Source organism: Acartia tonsa, chromosome 12, assembly GCF_053477335.1.
Source record: "Acartia tonsa isolate MP-2025a chromosome 12, ASM5347733v1, whole genome shotgun sequence".
Classification (NCBI taxonomy): domain Eukaryota; kingdom Metazoa; phylum Arthropoda; class Copepoda; order Calanoida; family Acartiidae; genus Acartia; species Acartia tonsa.
The window spans coordinates 12138943-12161223 of NC_137271.1; the positions used below are offsets into that span (position 1 = coordinate 12138943).

General features: G+C 27.1%; 1 protein-coding gene across 1 annotated transcript; it reads left to right on the forward strand.

The window, feature by feature from the left end:
• The first annotated feature begins 2025 nt into the window (after nt 1-2025).
• On the forward strand, nt 2026-21120 carry LOC145333812 (uncharacterized). The gene is made up of 7 exons (XM_080179052.1): nt 2026-2761; nt 11083-11206; nt 11507-11608; nt 11896-12014; nt 17641-17731; nt 19450-19566; nt 20617-21120. The coding sequence occupies exons 1-7, from the start codon at nt 2673-2675 to the stop codon at nt 20650-20652; spliced, it is 678 nt and encodes a 225-aa protein (XP_080035178.1). The 5' UTR covers nt 2026-2672; the 3' UTR covers nt 20653-21120.
• The last annotated feature ends 1161 nt before the right edge of the window (nt 21121-22281 follow it).

Genomic DNA, 22281 nt, shown 5'->3' on the forward strand with positions numbered 1-22281 from the left:
GTATTTTACATCAATACACATATGTACAAGAGGTTTTATCATATGCAAAACTTTTATATCGTTAGGATACGTCCGTACGTCATTGTTAGAAGTCAGATTATAAGAATCAGTTTTAAACTAGTTTACTCTTCGTGGATAGTGGGGAGAGTACAATGTCCAGAAATGAGGAGGACTGTGTCTCTCAGATTCTCTATTTGTCGTGCTACTGCCCGTAATTCGTCTGTTATAGTCTGTCGGCTTCTATACTCTTGCTGTCTATACCGTATAACCAAACGGTTGTATGCATCTCTATAAGTGTTTCTAAGTATACGACAATGCAAGTATCGTACAATACGACTAGGTTGGCTGATTCCACAACTAATTTTAAACGATAACATTTCTTTAATCATCGTAAGCAAGTTATAACAATATTCTACTAGGTTCGCGAAGGTCTCATGTAGAATTCGTTGTGATCTAGGCATAGGCTTTCGGAATCTAGTTTGCATTTTATAGCTTTTGTAAAATATTCTGTTAAGACTTACGTGTTATGTGATAACTGTAGTACTTCACAAGGTTGGTGATTTCCTCACTTGTGGATATGTTATAGTAAACTGACTCAATTTCAGGATAAAATTTAAGTTATCGTTATTGTTCACTACTACTAAAATTCTGAGTGGGCGTTTCCTGTCCGAAGTTATAATTAAAGTTTTTGACATATTTTTTTGTATGTAGAGTGGTTATAGTTTCTAATAACTAATCAACTCATCATAATTCAAGGCATATATATATAGGTTGCCTAATAGTACTGCTATGTTTGTATACTTTATACAATTTTTATTAAATGTTTTAAATAGTTTTGTGTATATATCAGGGTGCGTATTTAACATTCGTAACATTCGTATTTTTGTACAATCTGTATCAATCGTTTGACTCTGTTTGCCTATACAGAATCAAAACTCTCTATATGCAATTTTTTTGTAAGTGTTTTTGAAGGGATCGACTCTTTAGTCGACGTATATTGCATATAGTTGGTCGCCCCTGCTGAAGGGAAAAGATGTATATTTTACCACTGGATATATAACCTTGAGTGGGAAAATTTACATGAATATGATAACTTAGTTATCAGATTAGAATAACATATTATCATATTGTTTACAAGTTTACAGGGTAAATGGAAATGTAAATTATGGTTGTGAACTTGTGCCATTCCGAAATCTGACATGTCTATCATTTATTTTCCTAAGTCGTCGACCTCCGGTAATAAATACGGAATCTAGTGTCATGTCCTCATCGGCACTTGAGTCCTCTATGTCCGAATCAGAGTCTAATGGTTTTTTGTTCTGTGACGCTTGTCTTCGTGTTTCTAAGGGTGAGTGTGCGCGTATTTCTGGTTGCGGTTCCTTTGAATTAACCGGGAATATAAGCGGAAGTGTGTCATTTTTAACTAATGTGGCTATCTCTTGATTTGTGAGTTTATTATAAGGCTTTGTAATAATTCCCTTTATTTCCTCTGGGAGGGTGTCAAAATGTTCGTCAATTGGCTTGAACTTTTTGATTTCGTTGAAAGAGTATTTAAATATTTCAGTCTTCTTGTCAGAAATTCTTTCAAGCGTGCAACTGTTAGGGCTTACATCTAAAACTCTATAGGGTGAAATATGATAGATAGGAGTAAGATTTGGGTTAACACCAGGTGTAATAGTGTTATTTCTAACCAAGACAAGGTCTCCTATATCAAATTGTTTGTGTATGCGGGTTTTGTTAATATACTTTAGTCTTGCCTCCCTTCCCTTTTCAATAGCTTTTGCTGAAATGTCCAAGTTTTCTTGTATACCGTCTGAGAGGTCTTGCACATAAGCTTCTGTGCGAGCTATTTCAGGGTGATATTCGTCCGGTTTTATTGCTCCAAAGAACAATTTAGACAGGGAGCTGCGTGTCCCGAATAATAATTCCATGGGTGAAAATCCAGTTTTTGGTATTTTAGTGCAATTATATTGTCGAACTATTAACGGTAGTAGATATAACCATGAGGTTGTTGAGTCTTGTAATAAAGTCCGCTAATGAAGGTAACACAAATAATTTTCTTCTATATTATATTTCAGTGTAATCTGTTTTATGGTTATAATCTAACTCTACAAATACAAAATATTACAATAATACATCACATTTTTACAAGTGTGGTAATATCTATTATGTACGTCATAGAGATTAAAATTTATTTAGTTCACATCAATTATCTACAATTTTAATACTTAAATTTTATTACTTTTACTTAAAAGGTGTTACAGTCTGCCCTCAAAAAGCTAAAAATTTCTTTTATTTAGGTAAAACAAAATTTTAATTTAGACTGTTTGATAAAAAAAATTTTGAATAAGTTTGAATATTTGAATGTAAAAAAAATAAAAAAATTACCTTTTTAATTGTTTACTAAAAAAAAAATTTCAAAATCATACTGTAATTTTGCTTTATTTAAAGAAAAAAGGAATTTTTGCTTGGATTTAGAACTCAAAATTGTAGAAATTTAAACACATTTTGGAAATATTAAAATGATTAATAAGGGATTCATCTGATGGCAGCTGTTATTTCAGTAATTCTATTTGTAGGCACTCCTGGCTGGATGTGTGGTTGCGGATCATCAGCTCCTGATATTCCAAATATCCAATGAATACATTTCTCCATATTTCAGGGAGAGAAGGATGTGCATGTTGTCTCAGCAGATGGGTGAATTCTCTGCTCTTGTTTTGTTGAACTCGTATCCGGAACAACTTGTTGACTCATCAGGCAGGTATAAGTGATTTCCCTTTAATTTTTTTCTTTTTTTTTGTATCAATAATAATTCCAAAAGCGATATATAAAAAAAAATTTTTTAAGTTCTAATTGTTAATCAAAAGATAAAAATATTTTAATTTGCTTATTCATAATATTCAAATGATTAAAATGGAAAAATTTTCTTCTGTAATTTTACTTTTCAACAATAATAAAATCTTAATTTGTTTGTTACTTTTCATAAAAAATTTTTTCTGAAAACTTTCTAAGGAGACCTTAACATAAATTGTAAACAAAAATTTCTTTAATAATAAAATTTTCTATTTTTTATAACAAGGAAAATAAACCACTACTTTTACATTTAATTTGCAATGAAAAATTAAATAAGAAATCAATTTAAATATCTCTTTACCCTTGTTCGTTTTGGCTTCTTTAATTTCAGGTTTTTTGTGGTTACTGGTTTCAACCCAATTTCCTATAATGTTATAATAATTAGTTTTACAGTGGCCAGTGATCATACACGTCTACTAGAATTTATCATTTTTACTTTCAATTTTTATAAAATTATCTTTTAAAATAACTTTGCATAAAATTATCTTTTTATACTTCCAATAACTTTGCATAAAATTATCTTTTAAACTTTCAATAACTTTGCATAAAATTATCTTTTAAACTTTCAATAACTTTGCATGGTTATCATAAATCTTCCAAGAAAAGTAATATCTTTTTAATACTTTTTATAGATATTTTCCAAAAATGAGTTGTAGTCATACTGTTTACCTTCAATTTACTAAACTCATGTCTGTGTTTACTGTGGCGCAGGCGTTTAAATTTCTGGTTAATGAACCGGTCAGCGCAATTTCATTCTTGTCAGGGTCTGTTGACATATCTTTGGAGACCTTAAAAGTAAACAGAATTTTATTTTAATGAATTTTTCAACTATCATTTAGTTTACACTCTTAAATTAAATATTTTAAAATTTTCTTTAGGCATTTTCTCGCATAATTTTCCTTTAACCATTTTTTCTTTCTATCTAAATTATCGTGCTAAATTATCATTCTAATATTTCTCCCCAGGATTATCATAAAATTATCTTATCTTTTTCATTTTTTATTTAGGATAAAATACAGTACCTGGATGAAATGGATCTTCCCTCCATTAATTTCTCTGGCGCTGTACTGTGGACATCTTTAATTTTCAGCATCCTGCTGAACCTTTTCTTATTGTGTCTCACAGGTATTATCTAAAATTAATTTATATATGAGTTAGGGTGCTGTGGGATTAAACTGAATACGCCTTTGGTTTCTAGCTGGTCTAACCATAGGCCTATTTTCTTCATTTACAACTATCATTTCTATATTATCTTTTCTTTTCCTTTTTTTGTGACACAATTTTATACATTTTCTCATAATTCTTTTAAATATACTAAGAACAATATACCCTAGAATCAAATTTGCCATGTATAATGAGATTTGTATATATATATTTTCTGAAGCAAATCTTTCAAAAATTGTTTTATCTTCTGAGAAGTTATTATTGAAATCTTTATTTGTTATAAAAGATTGTTCTGTAATTACCCCGTCTTTCCTAAAAGTACATATACTTTCACATTTATATTCCCTATTCAACAAAATAATAGTTTGACCTTTTTTAGCTTTTTTAAATTGGCATTTTTCTGTATTTTTCTTTTCTTGCTTACACGGAATATCTATAATTTCATTTAGACAATAGTTTTTATCTTCAATTATCTGGCCTTCACATATTCCCTTATTGTCTATAACATAATTTTTTGCATCTAGAATAAGACATTTTTTATCGAAGCAAAATGGCACTGGTATAACTTTATAAGCAGGCGATATTTTCTTTTTAAAACCAAAAATTGTATTGTTTGATACAACTAAGCTTTTAAAACTACCCATAATTTTACATTCTGCAAATAATTTTTTATCCAAAACTGCTATTTCTGAATTTTTTAATTTTTCTTCTAGCTCTAAAAGATAATTTATAATTTGAATTAATGTTTCCATAATACTGTGATTTTTTCTTTCATCTTCTAATATTTCCTTTAAGCCTTCTACATTAAATTGTTTTTTCTGAGATGAAAAATTATATTTACTTTTCTCAAAATTAGAGATTTTATTGAGGTAGTCCTTGAAAGAAATTAATTCAATAACTTCTTCATAGATTTCAGAACTGCCCTTTTTATTATCTATTTTAATTTCACTAATGTCATCTAACATTAAGATCTTTTTTAGTTTATCTTTCATAACTGATATTTGGATACCATCGCTAGTGCATTTATTAGGAGTTGAGTGGCATACATCATTATCAACACTCCTTTCGCTAATATTATCATCCCTATTAGTAAGAAAGCTATCATCTAGACTATTTAATTGATAAGATTTAAAGGTTAAATTTAATAACTGCACCATACTTTTTATCGTTTCAACCATTGATAATATTTTAAGGCTGATGTTAATTTTAATGTTACTGTCTTCACCTGTAATTGTATCCAGCTCTTCCAGTTTTCTTTTTTCTTCATCACTTAGGGTGTTGATTAATATGTTGAAGCTGCTTTGTAGTAGTTTATAAATTTCTTCAAGACTTTCATTAAATTTTTCTCCGAAGTTGTTTGATATATCATTCTTCATAACTGACAGTTGTTGATCTATTTTGTTGATTAGTTCATTTAATGTATTTCCAGCTTTTCCATTAGCTTCTAAATTAATTGATACGATCATCTTGCGAATATTATTATAAAAGTGCAAAATGCTTTCTTTATTTGTGTTTTCACTATAGCTATCATTGTCATTTTCATTTTCACTTTGATTAGAATTATTATTAGTGGTACTATTATCACTGTTATCGTTGTCATTATCGTTGTTGTTTCCACCATTCTGATTGTTATCGTTGTTATTGTTTCCACCATTCTGATTATCAGAATTATTTTCAGAATTATTTTCAGGGTTTTCAGAATTATTTTCAGAGTTATTTTCAGGGTTATTACCATTTTGATTCTCTGAATTATTGTCAAGGTTATTACCATTTTGATCCTCTGAATTATTGTCATCTGAATTATTATCAAGGTTATCACCATTTTGATCCTCTGAATTATTGTCGTCTGAATTATTATCAAGGTTATCACCATTTTGATTATTAGAGTTAGTATTTCCTTGGCTATTATCATTATTATCATTAGAGTCAGTATCATGATCACTTTCACCATTTTGATTATCATTATTCTCATCCTCTTGGTTATTATCGTTTGTATTATCATTTTCTCCATTTTCAGGTTGCTCCCCTCCATCGTTGCAATTTTCGTTTTCATTTTCTTCAGGGTAACTTAACTGTTTTCCTAAAATATTAAGCAAATTAGTAATCTTAATACGTAATTCATTTAAAGAAGATTTATACATATTTTTTAGTTCCATTGGAGTTTTTAGCTGTGTATCTTTCATTAAATTATAGCCAATAATTAGCAATAACTCTTTCTTTTTATCATTTACTTGACACATTAAATATCTTCTAAAATTATGAAATTTTATTTTTGCTTGTGTTGTAGTCTGTGCATCAATAACCTGTTGAATCAAAATTTGGCTTTCGTCATATATTTCTCTATGATCTGTTTTAATTTTATTTTGTATTTCTATAAACAAATTTTCGATTTCTTCGTCACTAAGTTCATCAATATTATCTACTGATCTTTTTGTCCTTGGAACAGTGCTTAATATATATGTCATTGCGTCTATCAAATTTGTTATATAACATGTATTATCATTCTCCACATTATCATTTGTATTAAAACCCCCAAGTTTTTGTTTGATTTCATTCCATTTGTCAAATACATTTGGTTCCCCTCTTAATATAGACAAAAAGGGATTTTTTTCCAATTGCAATTCTAAATTTTTAAGTTCCTTTATGCCCAATATTTCTATTTTTATCTTTTCTGGTTTTCTAAAATTATCTTTTAACTTTTCGCTTACCTCAAAGTGGGATGTGCCATATATGATGGTTTCCTCTTCTCCTTTTCTAGTGTTTACAATTGTGACCAAAATTATCATTAACCATCTTATTACTTTCATTTTTATCTGAAATCAAAAAATTATCGTAGTATTATCTTTATGTTAGAGTATTATACTTTACTTGATCTATTACACTTTACAAATACAACAATTTTATCATTTAATATCAAGAATATTTTCGTTTTTAAGACTTTAAATTTTACTATCTTTACTTCGTTTTTTCTAATAATAAGAAAAATCTTATTTTTAAAACATTTGAACTTACATATCCTTTTATCCAGTGTTATCATATCATAGTTAACAAAATTTTAACTTTAAATTATCGCTAAAAATATTTTATTTAACTATCTTTTTAAAGAAAACGTTAGTTTAACTTTAAATTATCTTTGTTTAAACTTTAAATACTTTTACCAAATATTGTAATTTCAGAAGTAATTTTTAAATATTTTACAGGGTTATCTTTTGAATATTTTACAGGGTTATCATTTTAAATCTTCATTTAATTTGAAATTTTAAATAGCTTTAAATAGAAAACAAGTATTATCTTTTTGAAGATTTAATCCAATTAAGTATCTTCAATATTATCCTTATTATCATAAAACTTTACAAACACTTTGCCAATATTATCTTTATATACTTTTTTTTAAAGATTGAACATTAAAATTATCACGAAACCTTACAATTTGATTCTTAAGTAATAATTTGCCTATATCTTTAAATAGGAAACAAGTATTATCTTTTTGAAGACTTAATCTAGTTAAGTACCTTCAATATTATCTTTATAAATCTTTTTTCTTTAAAAATTGAATTTTAATGTTATCATAAACTTTACAAATTCTTTATCAAAAGTTTGATTCTCAAAATAAAAAAAAATTGGACTTTAATGTTATCATAAAACTTTACAAATACTTTATCAAAAGTTTGATTCTCAAAATAAAAAAATTGGACTTTAATGTTATCATAAAACTTTACAAATACTTTATCAAAAGTTTGATTCTCAAATATAACTAGCAAATGTTTTACTTTAGAAAATTTTCCAATGCTTTATATTTACTAGTTTAAAACTAACTGGCAATTTTGTGTTACTTTTATTATAATATATACACTTATTTACACTTGTGTGTTTTGCCTGTGACGTCATTCAATTTTTTCCTTCCTCCATTTCTTCATCCATATCATTTTTTCCTTCCTCCATTTCTTCATCTTCATCTATATCATCACCTCCAATGGTAAATGTTTCCATATCAAGGATTTTATTTGCTTCTAATTTCTTGGTTAGTTGACTGACTTCTTGTTCTTTTGTTGTTATGTCAGAGCGCATTTCTATCAAATGCTCTTGGCTTCGCCTGTAGTCTTCGCGTAACTCCTCCCATCTTTTTTCATTTTCCATTTTTTCTTTCTTTACTTTTTCCAATTCTTCAAGCGTAGCATTAAGTTCATCTGTCAAATTACCATTTTTCCAAGCTAATTCTTGGACTTCTTTCTCAAGGGAATCATTTGTGGTCATTTCTGTTGTCATTTTAGTTTGATTTTTTTCTATCTCTTGACAAAATTTGACAATATCTTCCAGCAGTCCAGTGTTAGATTGGCACTTGTTATTGATGTTTTGTAGCTGTCTTATCTTCTCCTTTTCAAAGTCACTTTCAACCTTTTTGTCATCTTTTGCAATTTCAGCTTTTTCTTTTTCTATTTTTTCCTTTATAATTTTGATTCTTTTTGCTTTGTCGTCTTCATATTCTTTTTCACTTTCTTCTTTTTGAAGGTTAAGTTTATGTTCTTCCTCTTTCATTTCCTTCTGTGCTTTTTTACATCTAATTTCCAGCAGTATCTTGTTGTCTTGATCATCTTCTTTCAATATTTCATTTTGGAGGTTTTTTATTTTTATTTCCAAGGTTGAAATGTACTTTTGCAGCTGCTTTACATTCTCTGGCAGCTCGTGGCTTCTATTTTCAATCCTCTTGAGTTTGTTGGTCAGTTCAGTTAGATTCTTACTCTTTGTTGTTTTCTTTAACTCTTCCAGTTCAAGTTCCGCTTGTGTTTTTTTATCTTTTAGAAGAGCAACTTTGTTTTCATGATATTTCAATCTTAGATCACTTCTTTCATTTGCAGGTTTGAATCCTTTCTTATCTTCCTCAGTATTATTTGTTGTACCAAATATTCTTTCATTGTATTCAACTTTCCTTTGTCTAACAAATATATCATCACAATTATTTAACAGAATTGCCAGAGCAGTGATGAAATGACCGGTTTCCATATACTCCACAACACACCTGGCTTGGAAGTAATACTTTTGTGTGTTTTCAAGGTTGTAAACAAAGAAGATAGGTATTTCTGCCTTGTTGGTATTCCTGGCTTTTAGATTGTTTACATATTGGGGATATGTGTTGGTGTTTTCATTCAGATTGTTTCTACGTAGCACAGACATTACAATTGAACTTCTGATATGGCTCATATACTCAATATTTATCTGCTTCCCTACATGTCTTAAGTATTCCTTTACTCCTTCTATTAGTTGGAACAGATTTTTATCGCGCAGGTGGATATCTTCCATGGAGTTGCCAGGAAAACTCATGATCAAGATGGTTGGTGGTTCTTCAAATTTCACATTTGACATTATCATCTCACTCATCTTCCCAATGTACACCTCTAGATTTTTATCATAACTATCGCTGCTAAAGCATGAAAAAATGTCAATATCAATGATAACAAACTTGGTCTTTCTTGAGTCATTTTCATTGAGTTCCTTAACTATCATTTCCATTACTTTCTTATCCATACTTTTCCATTCCTTTTCAGATACTTTTTTGTCAAAGGTTTGTGTTTGTTGTCCTAGCATTGTTTTTATTTCCACATTTTTTGATGACAGGAATATCTTGGCAGCGCCCAGAATATTTTTTATTTCACCCTGGGTATAACCAGTTTTCTTTAGCTTTACAGCAACTTCTTCAATGGAGTCATTTGATGATTCTCTATTATCGTTTTTTGATCTTTTCTTTTCATATGGCTTGTCCCTCAATCCTTGGTTGTAGCGTTTAACGCCTCTATCCTCATCCCTGGACTGACTTCCATTCCTAAAAAAAATATAATAATTTTAATTATTTTTAGGTTTGCTATTCAAGAGACTTTTGATGAACAAGAAGCATTTTAAGGTTTTAAAAGAAGTACAAATGGATCTTTCCCAACTTTCCACAAATTTAAATCCTGATGTATCCACCCCTGTACCTTCCATTATTATATCTTCCCCTGAAAATAACATTTTACACGTCTAATTTTTCCAACAAATTTTCCACTTAATTTTTAGCAATAGTTTTTTTAATACTTTCAAAATCCATAACAACATTTTATCATTTTATACTTTTACTTTTCCAATTTTATCTTTATTATGATGTATTCCTAAACTTTCAATTTAATTTTACCCTCATAATATTTTAAAATTAAAGTTTTGTGTATAAAATATCTTGTCATATAATTTTCGCTTTTTATCTTTTTAATCATAACATATAAACTACGTATATTTTTAATTTCAGAATTTTTGCATGTCAACAGAAAAATGTATCAAGTAGTATCAAGTAGTATCATCTTACTTTATTCAGGTATTTTAGTTGAAAGTTTACTTTACTTGTGAAAATGTTTAACATAAGTCGTAACAATATCTGTGAAATGGCCTGCGGCCCGCAGCTACAAGTTTATAAAAATGAAATGTTAGAAAAACTAACTGTGTCCACTGTTGATGTTAATTTAGTTCAAGAGAATATACAAGAATTTGTGTATAATATGATGTAAGTTATCATAATAAAATTTTACGCTAGGCATTTAGAAAATTTTGTTGATTATCATTGGAAAAATTTAAGTCTAAGCGTTTAAAGAAATTTCGTAGATTATCATTGGAAGATTTTATCTAAGCATTTAGAAAATTTGGTGGATTATCATTGGAAAATTCAAATATAAGTATCTAGAAGAATTTTTACAGATTATCATTGGAAAACTTAACCCAAGTATCTAGAAAATTTTGTGGATTATCATTGGAAAATTTAAATCTAAGAAAATTTTAAGCATTTAGAAAATTTTGTTGATTATCATTGGAGAATTCTAGAAAATTTTTACAGATTATCATTAAAAATTTAAATCTAAGTATCTAGAAAATTTTTAGCATTTAGAAAATTTTGTTGATTATCATTGGAAAATTTTTCCCCTTAATATAGCATTATGTAAATCATAAACTTTTACTCTTACTAATTTAATTCATTATCTTAGTTTAATCAAAATTTTATCTTAAAGAATTAAAAAGAATTTTCATAAATGTTATATCTTTGTTTAGGGTCAACTACACCTTACAGCAGCCCCACATTATCGACGACGCTCTCGCTAGGTTTTGGGAGAAGAACCCATTACTATCTCAACACAAGATTCAGTTGGGCCTTATAAACTTATTGAATACTGACGTGAGTTATCATTCATACTAATTTATCTTATTTTCTTATATAGTTTTAATTATCAATATAGAATATCTTTCATTAAAGTTAACTTTCATAAATTAAGGTATGGCATTAATTAACTTGACAAAAATCTTGAGAAAAAGTTCAATGAGTATTTTATAATCACAGGAGATTTGAGTATTAACATTCTTTTTGAGTATTTAATTAAAAATATCACTGAAAATTGAGCATTTTTTAATACCATAAGCGTAAGAATTTTTAATACAATGTGTGAAATTAAATTCTGAAGAAAAATTTTCTTTCTAGGATGGAACACTTGTCTCAACTTTGTGTACGCAGTTATTGGGTATCAACGTAGCTATTCTTCGCTACCTACTTATCTGTTATTCCTGTGTTATGGTTTTGCAGGTAACTTTACATGAACCCCATATAAAATTACCCCTTTTAAAATGAGTTTACCATTATTACTTTTCATTTTAAAAGTGTTATTACCCTTGACTTAATAAGGGTAATCTAATTAAAGTTACTTTTATCATATACTTCATAACTTTAACTAGCTTCGAATTAATGTTACCATAAATCAATTAATTCAAAGAAAAATTTGCTATGGTAAATAAAGACATTTCTTGAACGTTTACCATTTTAATTTGTTCTTTTGAGGGATATCTTTGAGCCCATAGACTTTTTTTGTTTAGGTTATCGTTCCACTAGTCTATCTGGTGACTTTCTTTAGGTGGATACATAAAACTTTGAAAGATTACTGCGACAGAAAGCGTGCTACAGAAAAAAACCCATCTAATGAAGAGGAATTCAAGTAATAATTTTTTACCTATCATATCTTTTCCTGTCTCTATCTCTCCCTGGATCCATTTTCTTCTCTGAAATTTCACATTAAATTATAATTTTAATTTATTTCACATTTCAAAATAAATTAAACCAAGAATTCTTGTAAAACTATAACTGAGATTAACTGTTTTAATTTTGAGATATGTTTGCTTTGAGAGTATTTTTTATGAACTAATGTCATACCTAGCTACTTTACTTTGGGTTGACAATTTTTTGTCCAGTTTTAAAAGATGTTTTATAAAAGAACAGTCTTATGTTTGTTTTAAAAAGATGTTCTATTTAAAAGAACCGTCTTATCTTTGTTTTTCTAAAGTTTTTTCCGTTATTTATTATTTCAATTTTAAACAGATTTTTACATTTCTTTTGCTATTTTTCGTTAATAATCTATTTAATGATTTTTTTACAATATTCATTTCAAATTGATATATCAACTGACCGAGTGTCCCTTTTTAAAGCATAATTTGTGAAAGGACAGTCTCTTTTTTCTTTTGACTTCCTAGCTTATTTTTGACTTTATTTTAACCAATTTTTATCACCTAAGTTATCATATCTCATAAACCACATTATTTTTTATGAAGAATAATTCACAAGTCTTTCATTTTTATAACTTAAGTTATTTTTTATTATATTCCATAAACCACATTATTACTATGAAAAATAATTTACAAATCTTTTCATTTTTATAACCCAAGTTATTTTTTATCATGTTTTATAAACCACATTATTTTACTTATAAATTTTTCTTTATAAGTGTCCTTTTAAAAAGTTAGTCTATAAAAGGACATTCTTTCATTTAATGTTTTCTTAAATAATCATTTTAATATGTCACCCCTTTAAAATGAATAATTTAGTGGGGGGGGTGTTTTTGGTTTTATTTATTTGGTATTTATAATTTTCTATCTTTTAATTTTTCCGTTAGTTGGGGGGGGAGTGTTGTTTTTTAGTTTTCGTGGTGTTATGTGTGTAACGTTTTGACCTTTTATTTTTATCTTTATATCTTTTCCCAACATTTGTTTTAATTCAAAGTAAATTATTTTGCACTTGTATTTTACTAAAAGAGTGTCCTTTTCTTTAATTAGAGACCCCACTTTAATTTTCCTGACCCTATTTTATTTATAATATATAGGACACTTCATTTTTTAAACATTTTTTCCTTCTAACCAATTTTATTGTTTTCATGAAAAATTTTCGATTTTATTTCACTTTTATGAAACCACATTTTTAATATCATTTTACACACAAAACCTACTCTATGGTTCTTTATGTACAATTTTTAATTTTTTAGAAGAAATGATTGTCTTTTTAATTACCGCATAATTGTTTGTATATCTTTTTTAGCCATACATTTTAGGTTCAAATTTTAGACTATTTTTAGATTAGACTATTCAAAATAATCAGCAAATATTTCCTATTTCAAAACTATAATTGGTAACTTTACACATTTAAAATATAATTTTTGTTTAATTAATCATATGACCTCAAAACTTTCTTAAATTTTTATGAATCATATACTTTTTCAAGTGTTTTTAAATTTTTATGAATCATATATCTTTTAATTGTTTATTTTATGACCTCAAAACTTTTCAAATTTTTATGAATCATCTACCTTTTCAAGTGTTTTTATTAATCATTTTATCAACTAGTGTACATTTTTTATTTAATTACCCCTAATTACTATTAGGTCCACTTTACAGGTGTCTTTTTTTTTTATGGTCTGATGATTATCATTTTAAAGCATTAACACGCAATTATACGTACGTTCAATTTCCTAATTTTTTCCCACAAGTGTTCTTTTCTGTTTTAATACTTTTTAATTACCATACATTCAAATTTTTACCTTTTAATTTATTATTTTATTTATTTAATTATCATAAAAATTATCTTTTTTAGAAATTTTCATTATTTTTCCACATGTTTAGCTATTTTAATATGGAAATCGATTTTATTTTTCACTTGAAATTTAAATGGCTTGTTATAGTGTTTCATCCAAAGCTTCTAAATAGGGTTCTTCTTGAATATCCGACAGATTATCATTTTCATCTTTTTGTATAAAGATTTCTTCATCTGATTCACTTTCTATATTGTCAAATTTTTCTTCTGTTTCTTTAATTTTCGCTTTTATTCTTGATCTTTTTGATTCCATATTGGGTATTTCAAAAATATTGCTTAAATTACTTAAATTAATGCCTCCAAACATCTCAGCTATATAATTTGGGAGGTTTAATTCTGCAATTTTTTCAAAATTAATTAACTTTACATCCGCTATATGCCTAGTTATAATTTGATTACTTACTGTTGATTCTAAAAGTAAAACATATTTCTTTGTTTTTATAACTTTATACAGAATAGTTCCAAAAATTGGTCTATATTTTGCACCATAACCACTATCATTTAACTTAATAATGACATAGTCATTTATTTTAAATTTGTGGTCAAATCTATTCTTGTTTTTCTTTAATATTATCTTCTGTTTTTCTTTAATAATTCTATTTCTACATTCTTTTACCATATTTAAAAATTCTTTATGGTAATTTTTTAATTTTTCTTCTAGATCAGAACTTACTTTAAGTTTATAATCAAACAAATATTCGCCTGGCTGTCTTATATTACCATCCAAATTTTTTACTGATAAAAACATAATGTTGTATGGGGTCAACTTACTGTTTCCATAAGGTGTATGATTCAGCATATATGCTATTATAGAGATAATATGATGGACGTCCAAATATTTTTTATTTTCTCTAACTACCCGTAAAAGATAGTTAATTCTTTTCACCGCTATCTCCACAAAGCCCCTAACTTTAGATTTTAAAGCAGAGCTCTCTACCATTTTTATATTTAAATTTGATAAATATGTCTTTATTAGTTTAGATTTAAATAGCTGGGCATTATCACTTACTAAACCCAGAACCACTTCATTATGCAATCTACATTTTCCTGGATATTTTGTCTACGGTAGTCCATAAGTGTACAGCTTTACAGTACATTGTTTCTATTTGTTAAAGCAACACATATGATAAAAGAAAAAGATTCTTTTTAAAGTAAAATGCTTATATTTCAATCAAAATCTATATTTTTGTATTTTTTACCGATCCACTTCATTATGCAAATCAAAAGAAAATCATTGGGAAAACGTTTGTTTTGCACTTTTCTCCACTTTTAAAAATTATGATTATGATAAAATAACAATTTTTTAAGGGATTTATGCATTAATTATAATGAAAAACAATTTAAGGTAGATTTTAATGATCTTTCTAAATAAGAAATAATTGAAAAAAAGAAATTCTATCCCTATCACTTTAGAGGACAGCTGCTGACCCCCAGTCTTATGGATGAAGCTAAATACATGTTAAAGATAAAAATTACCCTGAAAAGTATACAAAAATGTTTTTTGATGTGTTAAAAAAAATCCATTTTAAAATCTTGATTTTGAGGATGATGGCCTTTAAGATGCTCTTACTGGTGGTGAAGGTGAGCTAAATGTTATCTAAGTACATGATCATTACAACAACTTGTCTATTAACCTATGTACCGATTTTTGTAGTCATAGCAGCCTCCAGTGGAGCCTCTCAACATGAAATATAACCATTATCTAAAAACTACATTATTTACTTTATGAATTTTAGTAATTAAATTTGCAATTTTTTTCTTTTTTAATATTGCTTGGCTGGAGGATGCTATGACTACAAAAATTGGACCATAGTTCAATATATAAGTGTTCTTCATGGGCATGCACTTTGATAACATTTAGCTCACCATCACCACCAGTAAGAGCATCTTAAAGGCCATCATCCTCAAAATCAAGATTTTAAAATGGATTTTTTTAACACATCAAAAAACATTTGTGTATACTTTTCAGGCTAATTTTTATTTTTAACATGTATTTAGCTTCATCCATAAAACTGGGGGTCGGCAACTGTCCTCTAAAGTGATAGGGATAGAATTTCTTTTTTTCAATTATTTCTTATTTAGAAAAATCATTAAAATCTACCTTAAACTGTTTTTCATTATAATTAATGCATAAATCCCTTAAAAAATTATTATTTTATCAGAATTAATTTTAAAAAGTGGAGAAAGGGGCAAAACAAACGTTTTCTCATTGATTTTCTTTTGATTTGCATAATGAAGTGGATCGGTAAAAAATACAATAATTTAGATTTTGATTGAAATATAAGCATTTTACTTTAAACAGAATCTTTTTCTTTTATCATACGTGTTGCTTTAACAAATAGAAACAATGTACTGTAAAGCTGTACACTTATGGTCTACCGTAGACAAAATATCCAGGAAAATGTAGATTGCATAATGAAGTGGTTCTGGGTTTAAATACATAGGTAAATCATAAGTACAGAAATGGTTTGTGAGGCAATTTCTTATAGCATAATCTTTCTTTTCATTTATTACATATAATGAAATATAATTACTGTACACGCATTTAATTACTAGAATTGCGCTGGGTAATTTTGATTTCTTTTTTAAATGGCTTTCTATTATTGGAAACTCCAATAAATCAATATAAATAGTTTCATTAGGCCTTTTACTGTTAATAAAAGATGTGGACCCCTCTTTATATTTATGTACTAATTGTTTGTTTGTTAAACAACCCATACAAGAATTTGTCAAATTTTCGCATATCATATTGGCATATTTTTTATTATTTATATAATAATTAGTAAATATATAATTTTTTAATTTCTTTTTACCAATATGACCTAAGGAATAATGAAATAGGCATATAAATGGTAAAATTAGTTTTGTAGGTAGCAAAATTTTCTTATCTACGAATTTCAGATCCATAGGATTTTGATTAGGACAATTTTTTTCTTGTAACTGTAAATTCACAAAGTCCTTCGTGTTCATAATGTTATTTAATTTATTAATAATATGTCTTCCTGGATCCGGCAATTTTAAAGCTTCTTGAATGTTTTTTATTACTTCTTTTGCTGGATAAATGTCTTTTTTCCTTATCATTCGCTTTAAAGGTTTATCATAAGATTTTTCTTTTATCCTAGAATTTTGTTCCAATGATACTATTTCTAACATTTCATCTTTATATACTGGTTTAAATGTTTCATTAAATCCAGTATTTTCATTTTCTCCAGTTAATCTTGAAAAGATGTCAGCAAGATTTTCTTTATCTGTACAATGAATAAAGTAGATATTATCATTGCTGTACCAAGATGTAATTCTAGAACTTAAGTTATCTAATTTTGTAGTTTTCTTTATAAGTTTACTATTATTTAAGACTGCGGTAATTACATTACTGTCTATCAAAATATAAGTGGGTCTGTTAATAATATATGGTTCAAAATGCATTAAACACAAATATAATGCCCACATTTCTAGAAAAGCAATTCCTAGCTTTTCAGTACCTTTTGGTACTGCTTTGGAAAAATACCCCAAAATTTTTATAAACTTTTTGTTTTGCTCGTAGGTGTTTTCTTTTATTATTTTTAAGAAGTACGTTTTTAATTCAATTTTTTTCATAAGATCTGGAGAAAAATTTATTGTAGTTATTTTGAACCGTTCTGATTTGATTACTTTTATACCATAGTATAAGTTTTCTTCACAATTATACATTATTAATATTTCAGAAAGCTGGGATCCCACATTAAGACCGAGGTTATGGGTGTTGTTAAACATATGGATTCTGACATCCAGGAGATTCGCAAAACCTGCCAAGAGGTATGTAAATTCATCTAATTTTTCTTCCATGTATTTTTTATCTATCTCTGTGTATGACTTACAAAATAAATTATCTTCAAGCCGTTTTAATGCCATTTTTTCAGTTTCATTTTCCCGTATTGGAAAAAACCCTTCAAAATCTGTCAATTGACAGTAAATAAAAGCTAAATTCATAAAAGCTTGTATATCATTTGTAATTTGTGTTTTGTAGTTTAAAATTTTTGCTGTTTCAAATAAAGTTTCAACAAAATTATCTTTACATGTTAGTATTTGGAGATCTTCCCCTTCTTTTAAAAATTTCTTTTTATTTTCTGGTGTGAACTCAAAGCTTTTTATTTTGTGTACCAAATCTTTACAGGCTTCATTCATATTTAAATTTAATAACACCCCTCCTGTAGAATAGAAGCTGCTATCACTAAACAAAATATTTACACTATTAGATTCTACAGTGTCTATTGATTGAATTTCTGTGTTAAGCTTTTCTTTAATTATATCAAAGTTTTTCTTTAATTCATCATCAAAGGTAAATGGTGAAAGTTTTTTGTATAATTTATTTAACGCTTCATGTATTTTTAAACTAAATATATTTCTATAATAGTTTAATTTTCCCAAAAACACTTGTAGTTTCTTTAATGAGTCAGGATATGTCATTTCTGTAATAGTTTTTATTTTTTTATCAGGTATACAAAATTTTCTGTTTTTAATTTTATATCCAAGTAGCTCTATTTCACCGTTGTCAATATCTATACAAGTATTAGCCTTTTCTGGGGATACCTTTACCCCAATTTTCTTTAATCTTTTGAGAACATTTTTTACCTTACAGACATGATCCTCTAAATTACCATCTGAGAAAATTATAATATCGTCTATAAAGACAATTATATCTTTTATGTAGCTAAATCTTCCATTTTCATCTAAATGTAAATATTTTAAAAAGGTTTGTACAATAAAAGCAGGAACACAATTTAACCCAGTTATAGCTGTATTAAATCTATATACTCCTTGGGGGAGTATAACATTGAATAGCCCCGTCTCTTTTGCCCTCTCCGAAAGGGGGATACTATAGTAGCATTTTTTTAAATCAAAAGATGACACATATTTGGATTTTGTTATCATTTTATTCAATAATTGTTTATAGTCTGGGAGCGTAGCAGCTTTAGATTGTTTAATACTTAAATTTGCATTCCTCATGTCTGCTATTATCCTTGGTAAACCAGTACCATCATTTCTAGTTTTTACAGTAAATATAGGTGCTCCAAAACTTTGATGTGGTGGCGCTACTTCAACTAAATTATTTTTTAATAATAAGTTAAAAAAATTGGTTACATGATTTTGGTCTTCAGGTGTCAAATTGTATGGTTTAGTATTTTTTACCATCTCACTTTTTGTTTCTACATCTAATTTAGGTATATTATCTGATAATCTCCCACAATCAAATGTATGTCTTGAATAAATTGATTCATTATACAAATATTCTGCTATTTGATAATTACCTTCAGCATTTCCAGTTTTCATTAAAGCTGCTATTTCTTCCACCGTTAAATTTTTTATTTCTAATAATTTTGTTATATCCACACCACTAGAGTGGTCAACTTTTTCTTTAAAAGCCTCTATAAATTAATTTTTACTATTAGAGTGGCTCATTTCATCTTTATCTATATCTTTTTTATCTTTAATTATCTTTTCTTTCATTGATTTTACAATTTTCTTTATTTTAGACCATGAAGTTTGTTGTAATGGAGAATCAAAATCAGGAGAACCGTCGCCGATATGGTCCTTCGCAGGATGATCCAGATTCTGCATTAAAAAGGCCCCTGATAAGCCACACTGCACAGGTATATTCAATCTATTTTTTACTCTACATATCATTTTATCTTCCACTATTTTATCTTTTTCTATATACACGGGCAAGTTTACATTATTTTTAATTACATAATCTTTTATTGGTTCACCATTTATAATTTTTCCCACAAGATATTTTTCTTCTCTAGGTTTAAACTGTAATTTTTGTCCAAAAAATAAGCTGGGTGTTCCTTTCATTGAAAATTCTAATTTTACAGTTTTATTTTCTTTATCGTATTGTAGTAGACCTCCAACTTTTTTGAAAAATTGTCTCCCCAGTATAAAAAAATCATCAATATTATCTGATATTCGAATTGTTAAATTAATATTTCCATAACCTGGTAAATTAAATGGTATTTTATATACTCCTATCACATTTATTGGATTATTATTTTCTATTCCAGTCAGTGAAATGTTATTTGGACCAGTGTAATATTTTTCATAGTCAGGGATATAATTCTGAATAAAATCCTTGGAAACAATATTATATTCGCTACCTGTGTCTAGCTCAAAGATTATCTTGGTATCTTCATAAAATATTGGGAAACAGAATTCTTTTGCTTTATCTATTTTTACTAATTTTGTTTTAAATTTTACTTTATTCATTGAATATTTCCGTTTATTCTTTTTATTCTTATGATATCTTATCTTTTTGTACTTTATCTTCTTTTTTATAGTTTTATAATTTTTTCTTTTATTTTTCAGCCAATTCCATATTAATAGTATCCAATTTATACTCTTTTTGGTACAGATATATGAAATCCAAAAGGTTCCTAGATTTAATACAATATCTATCTTTTTCTCCATGGAACTTATCATAAATACTGCTATCATAATTATCCACATAATTATACTTGGGCTTTCACTATTTTCAACAAATTTTTTAAATTTTTTCATAATTTCTATTTCTTTTAAATAATTTACCGTATTTTCTGACTTAATTTTGATATCTTGAACCCATTTATACCTCTTGGTTTTATTTATAATAGTTTTTCCCCATTGTTTTAATTTATTATCCTTAAATACTTTATTTTGTAATTCAGGTATACTCGGACATTGAAGGTTTGACTCCCAAGTAATCCAACTATTGGCTGGAAAAATTTCCTTTTCCTTCAAATTACACGTATCTGGTTTTAATTCATCTATTTTTTTCATTATTTCTACATCTTTTACAGAGAAAGTAATGTTACTATAACTCTTTAATTTTCTTTTTATTGAATTCATATCTCTTTCCAAATATTTCCTTATTTGAATAATAAAAGTATCTTTAATTTTATTAGTTTTATTTAGCTTTATATAGAAAACATTATGGTTTATATACCAATGTTTGGATGGTTTAATTACCTTATATTCTTTTTTAACAATTTTCGCTTCTATGCTTTTTGACACATTGCTGCTTGTTATTTTATTTCCATGCATTGTTATGTAATTTCTAACAATATTGTACTTGTTATTTGTTTGAATAATTTCTTTGCTACAAATATTCATATTAAATTTTTCATTGTTTGATTTTGAACATTTATGATTAAAATATACATTTGAATCTATTTTTCTTTTTCTGTTTATTAAATTGATACAGGATATTTTATTATTGTCTTTCTTGATTATACTTTCATCGCAAACAGGTTCTATTTTTATCCATTTTATTTTTTCCATTGGATAATCATTTATTTTATTCAATACTAATGGATGGTTTTGTCCTTGTTTATCATTTTTAATTTTTATTAAATTTAAATATTCTAAAGATTTGAATTTATTTTCATAATTTTTACATTGATAACACCTGTACTTTAAATTAAAAAGGTTCAAATACCCTATTAATTTACTGAAACACTTGTGCATCATTTCATTTTTTATCATATTAATATATAATTCATAATTAGCATAATTTTGGCCTAATTTTTTATAATTATTATCATTTACTTTTCCAACTATAAGTTTTTCTGAAAAACAACCATTTTTTAGCCCTAATTTATTTTTTGAGTCATTTTTATCATTAATTAATTTTTCAACTTTTTTATACCATTTTTCATTGAATTTATATTTTATTGGTTGTTTTTTATTTTCTCTAAAAAATTGACCTTTAGGCATTCTTCTGGGGTATGGTGGTATTCATATTTTTCGGCCGCTTCGCACCTTTCACATGGTTTAGAAACCAATAGTTTCTTAAATATTTCGCAGTTACTATCCTTATGTTGGCCCTTACATTTAAGACAATTTCTAATTTTTAGTTTTTGCTGATTTTTTTGTCTTTTATTTTCATCGGGATTAAATATACACTCGTCTTGAGTATGATAGTTTTTCTTACATATTTTACATTTTTTAAATGGCCTAGGCTCATTTTTTACTTTTAAAACATTGGAATCTTCATCTTCTTCATCACTACTTGCAGTAAGATACTCCTCTTCTATTTCATAATTTATTTCCGTGGTATTATCATCCTCTAATTCATTTTCATCTATCCTTTTTATTGGAACTTTCTTTGTCATTGTAGTTTTGTTAACAAATCTGAGATATTTGTTTATTTGATCCCTATTAAGCAATATGAAATCATGGAGTGTTTCACTATTAAGATTTCTACCTAATTTAGCTTCTTCTATTCTTAAAATAGATAATAATTGAGTTGGTAGATATTTCATCATTTGAGAATGTATTCTTCTTTCTTTCTCACTAGCAGACATAACATTAGGAGGTAAATTATTTATTTT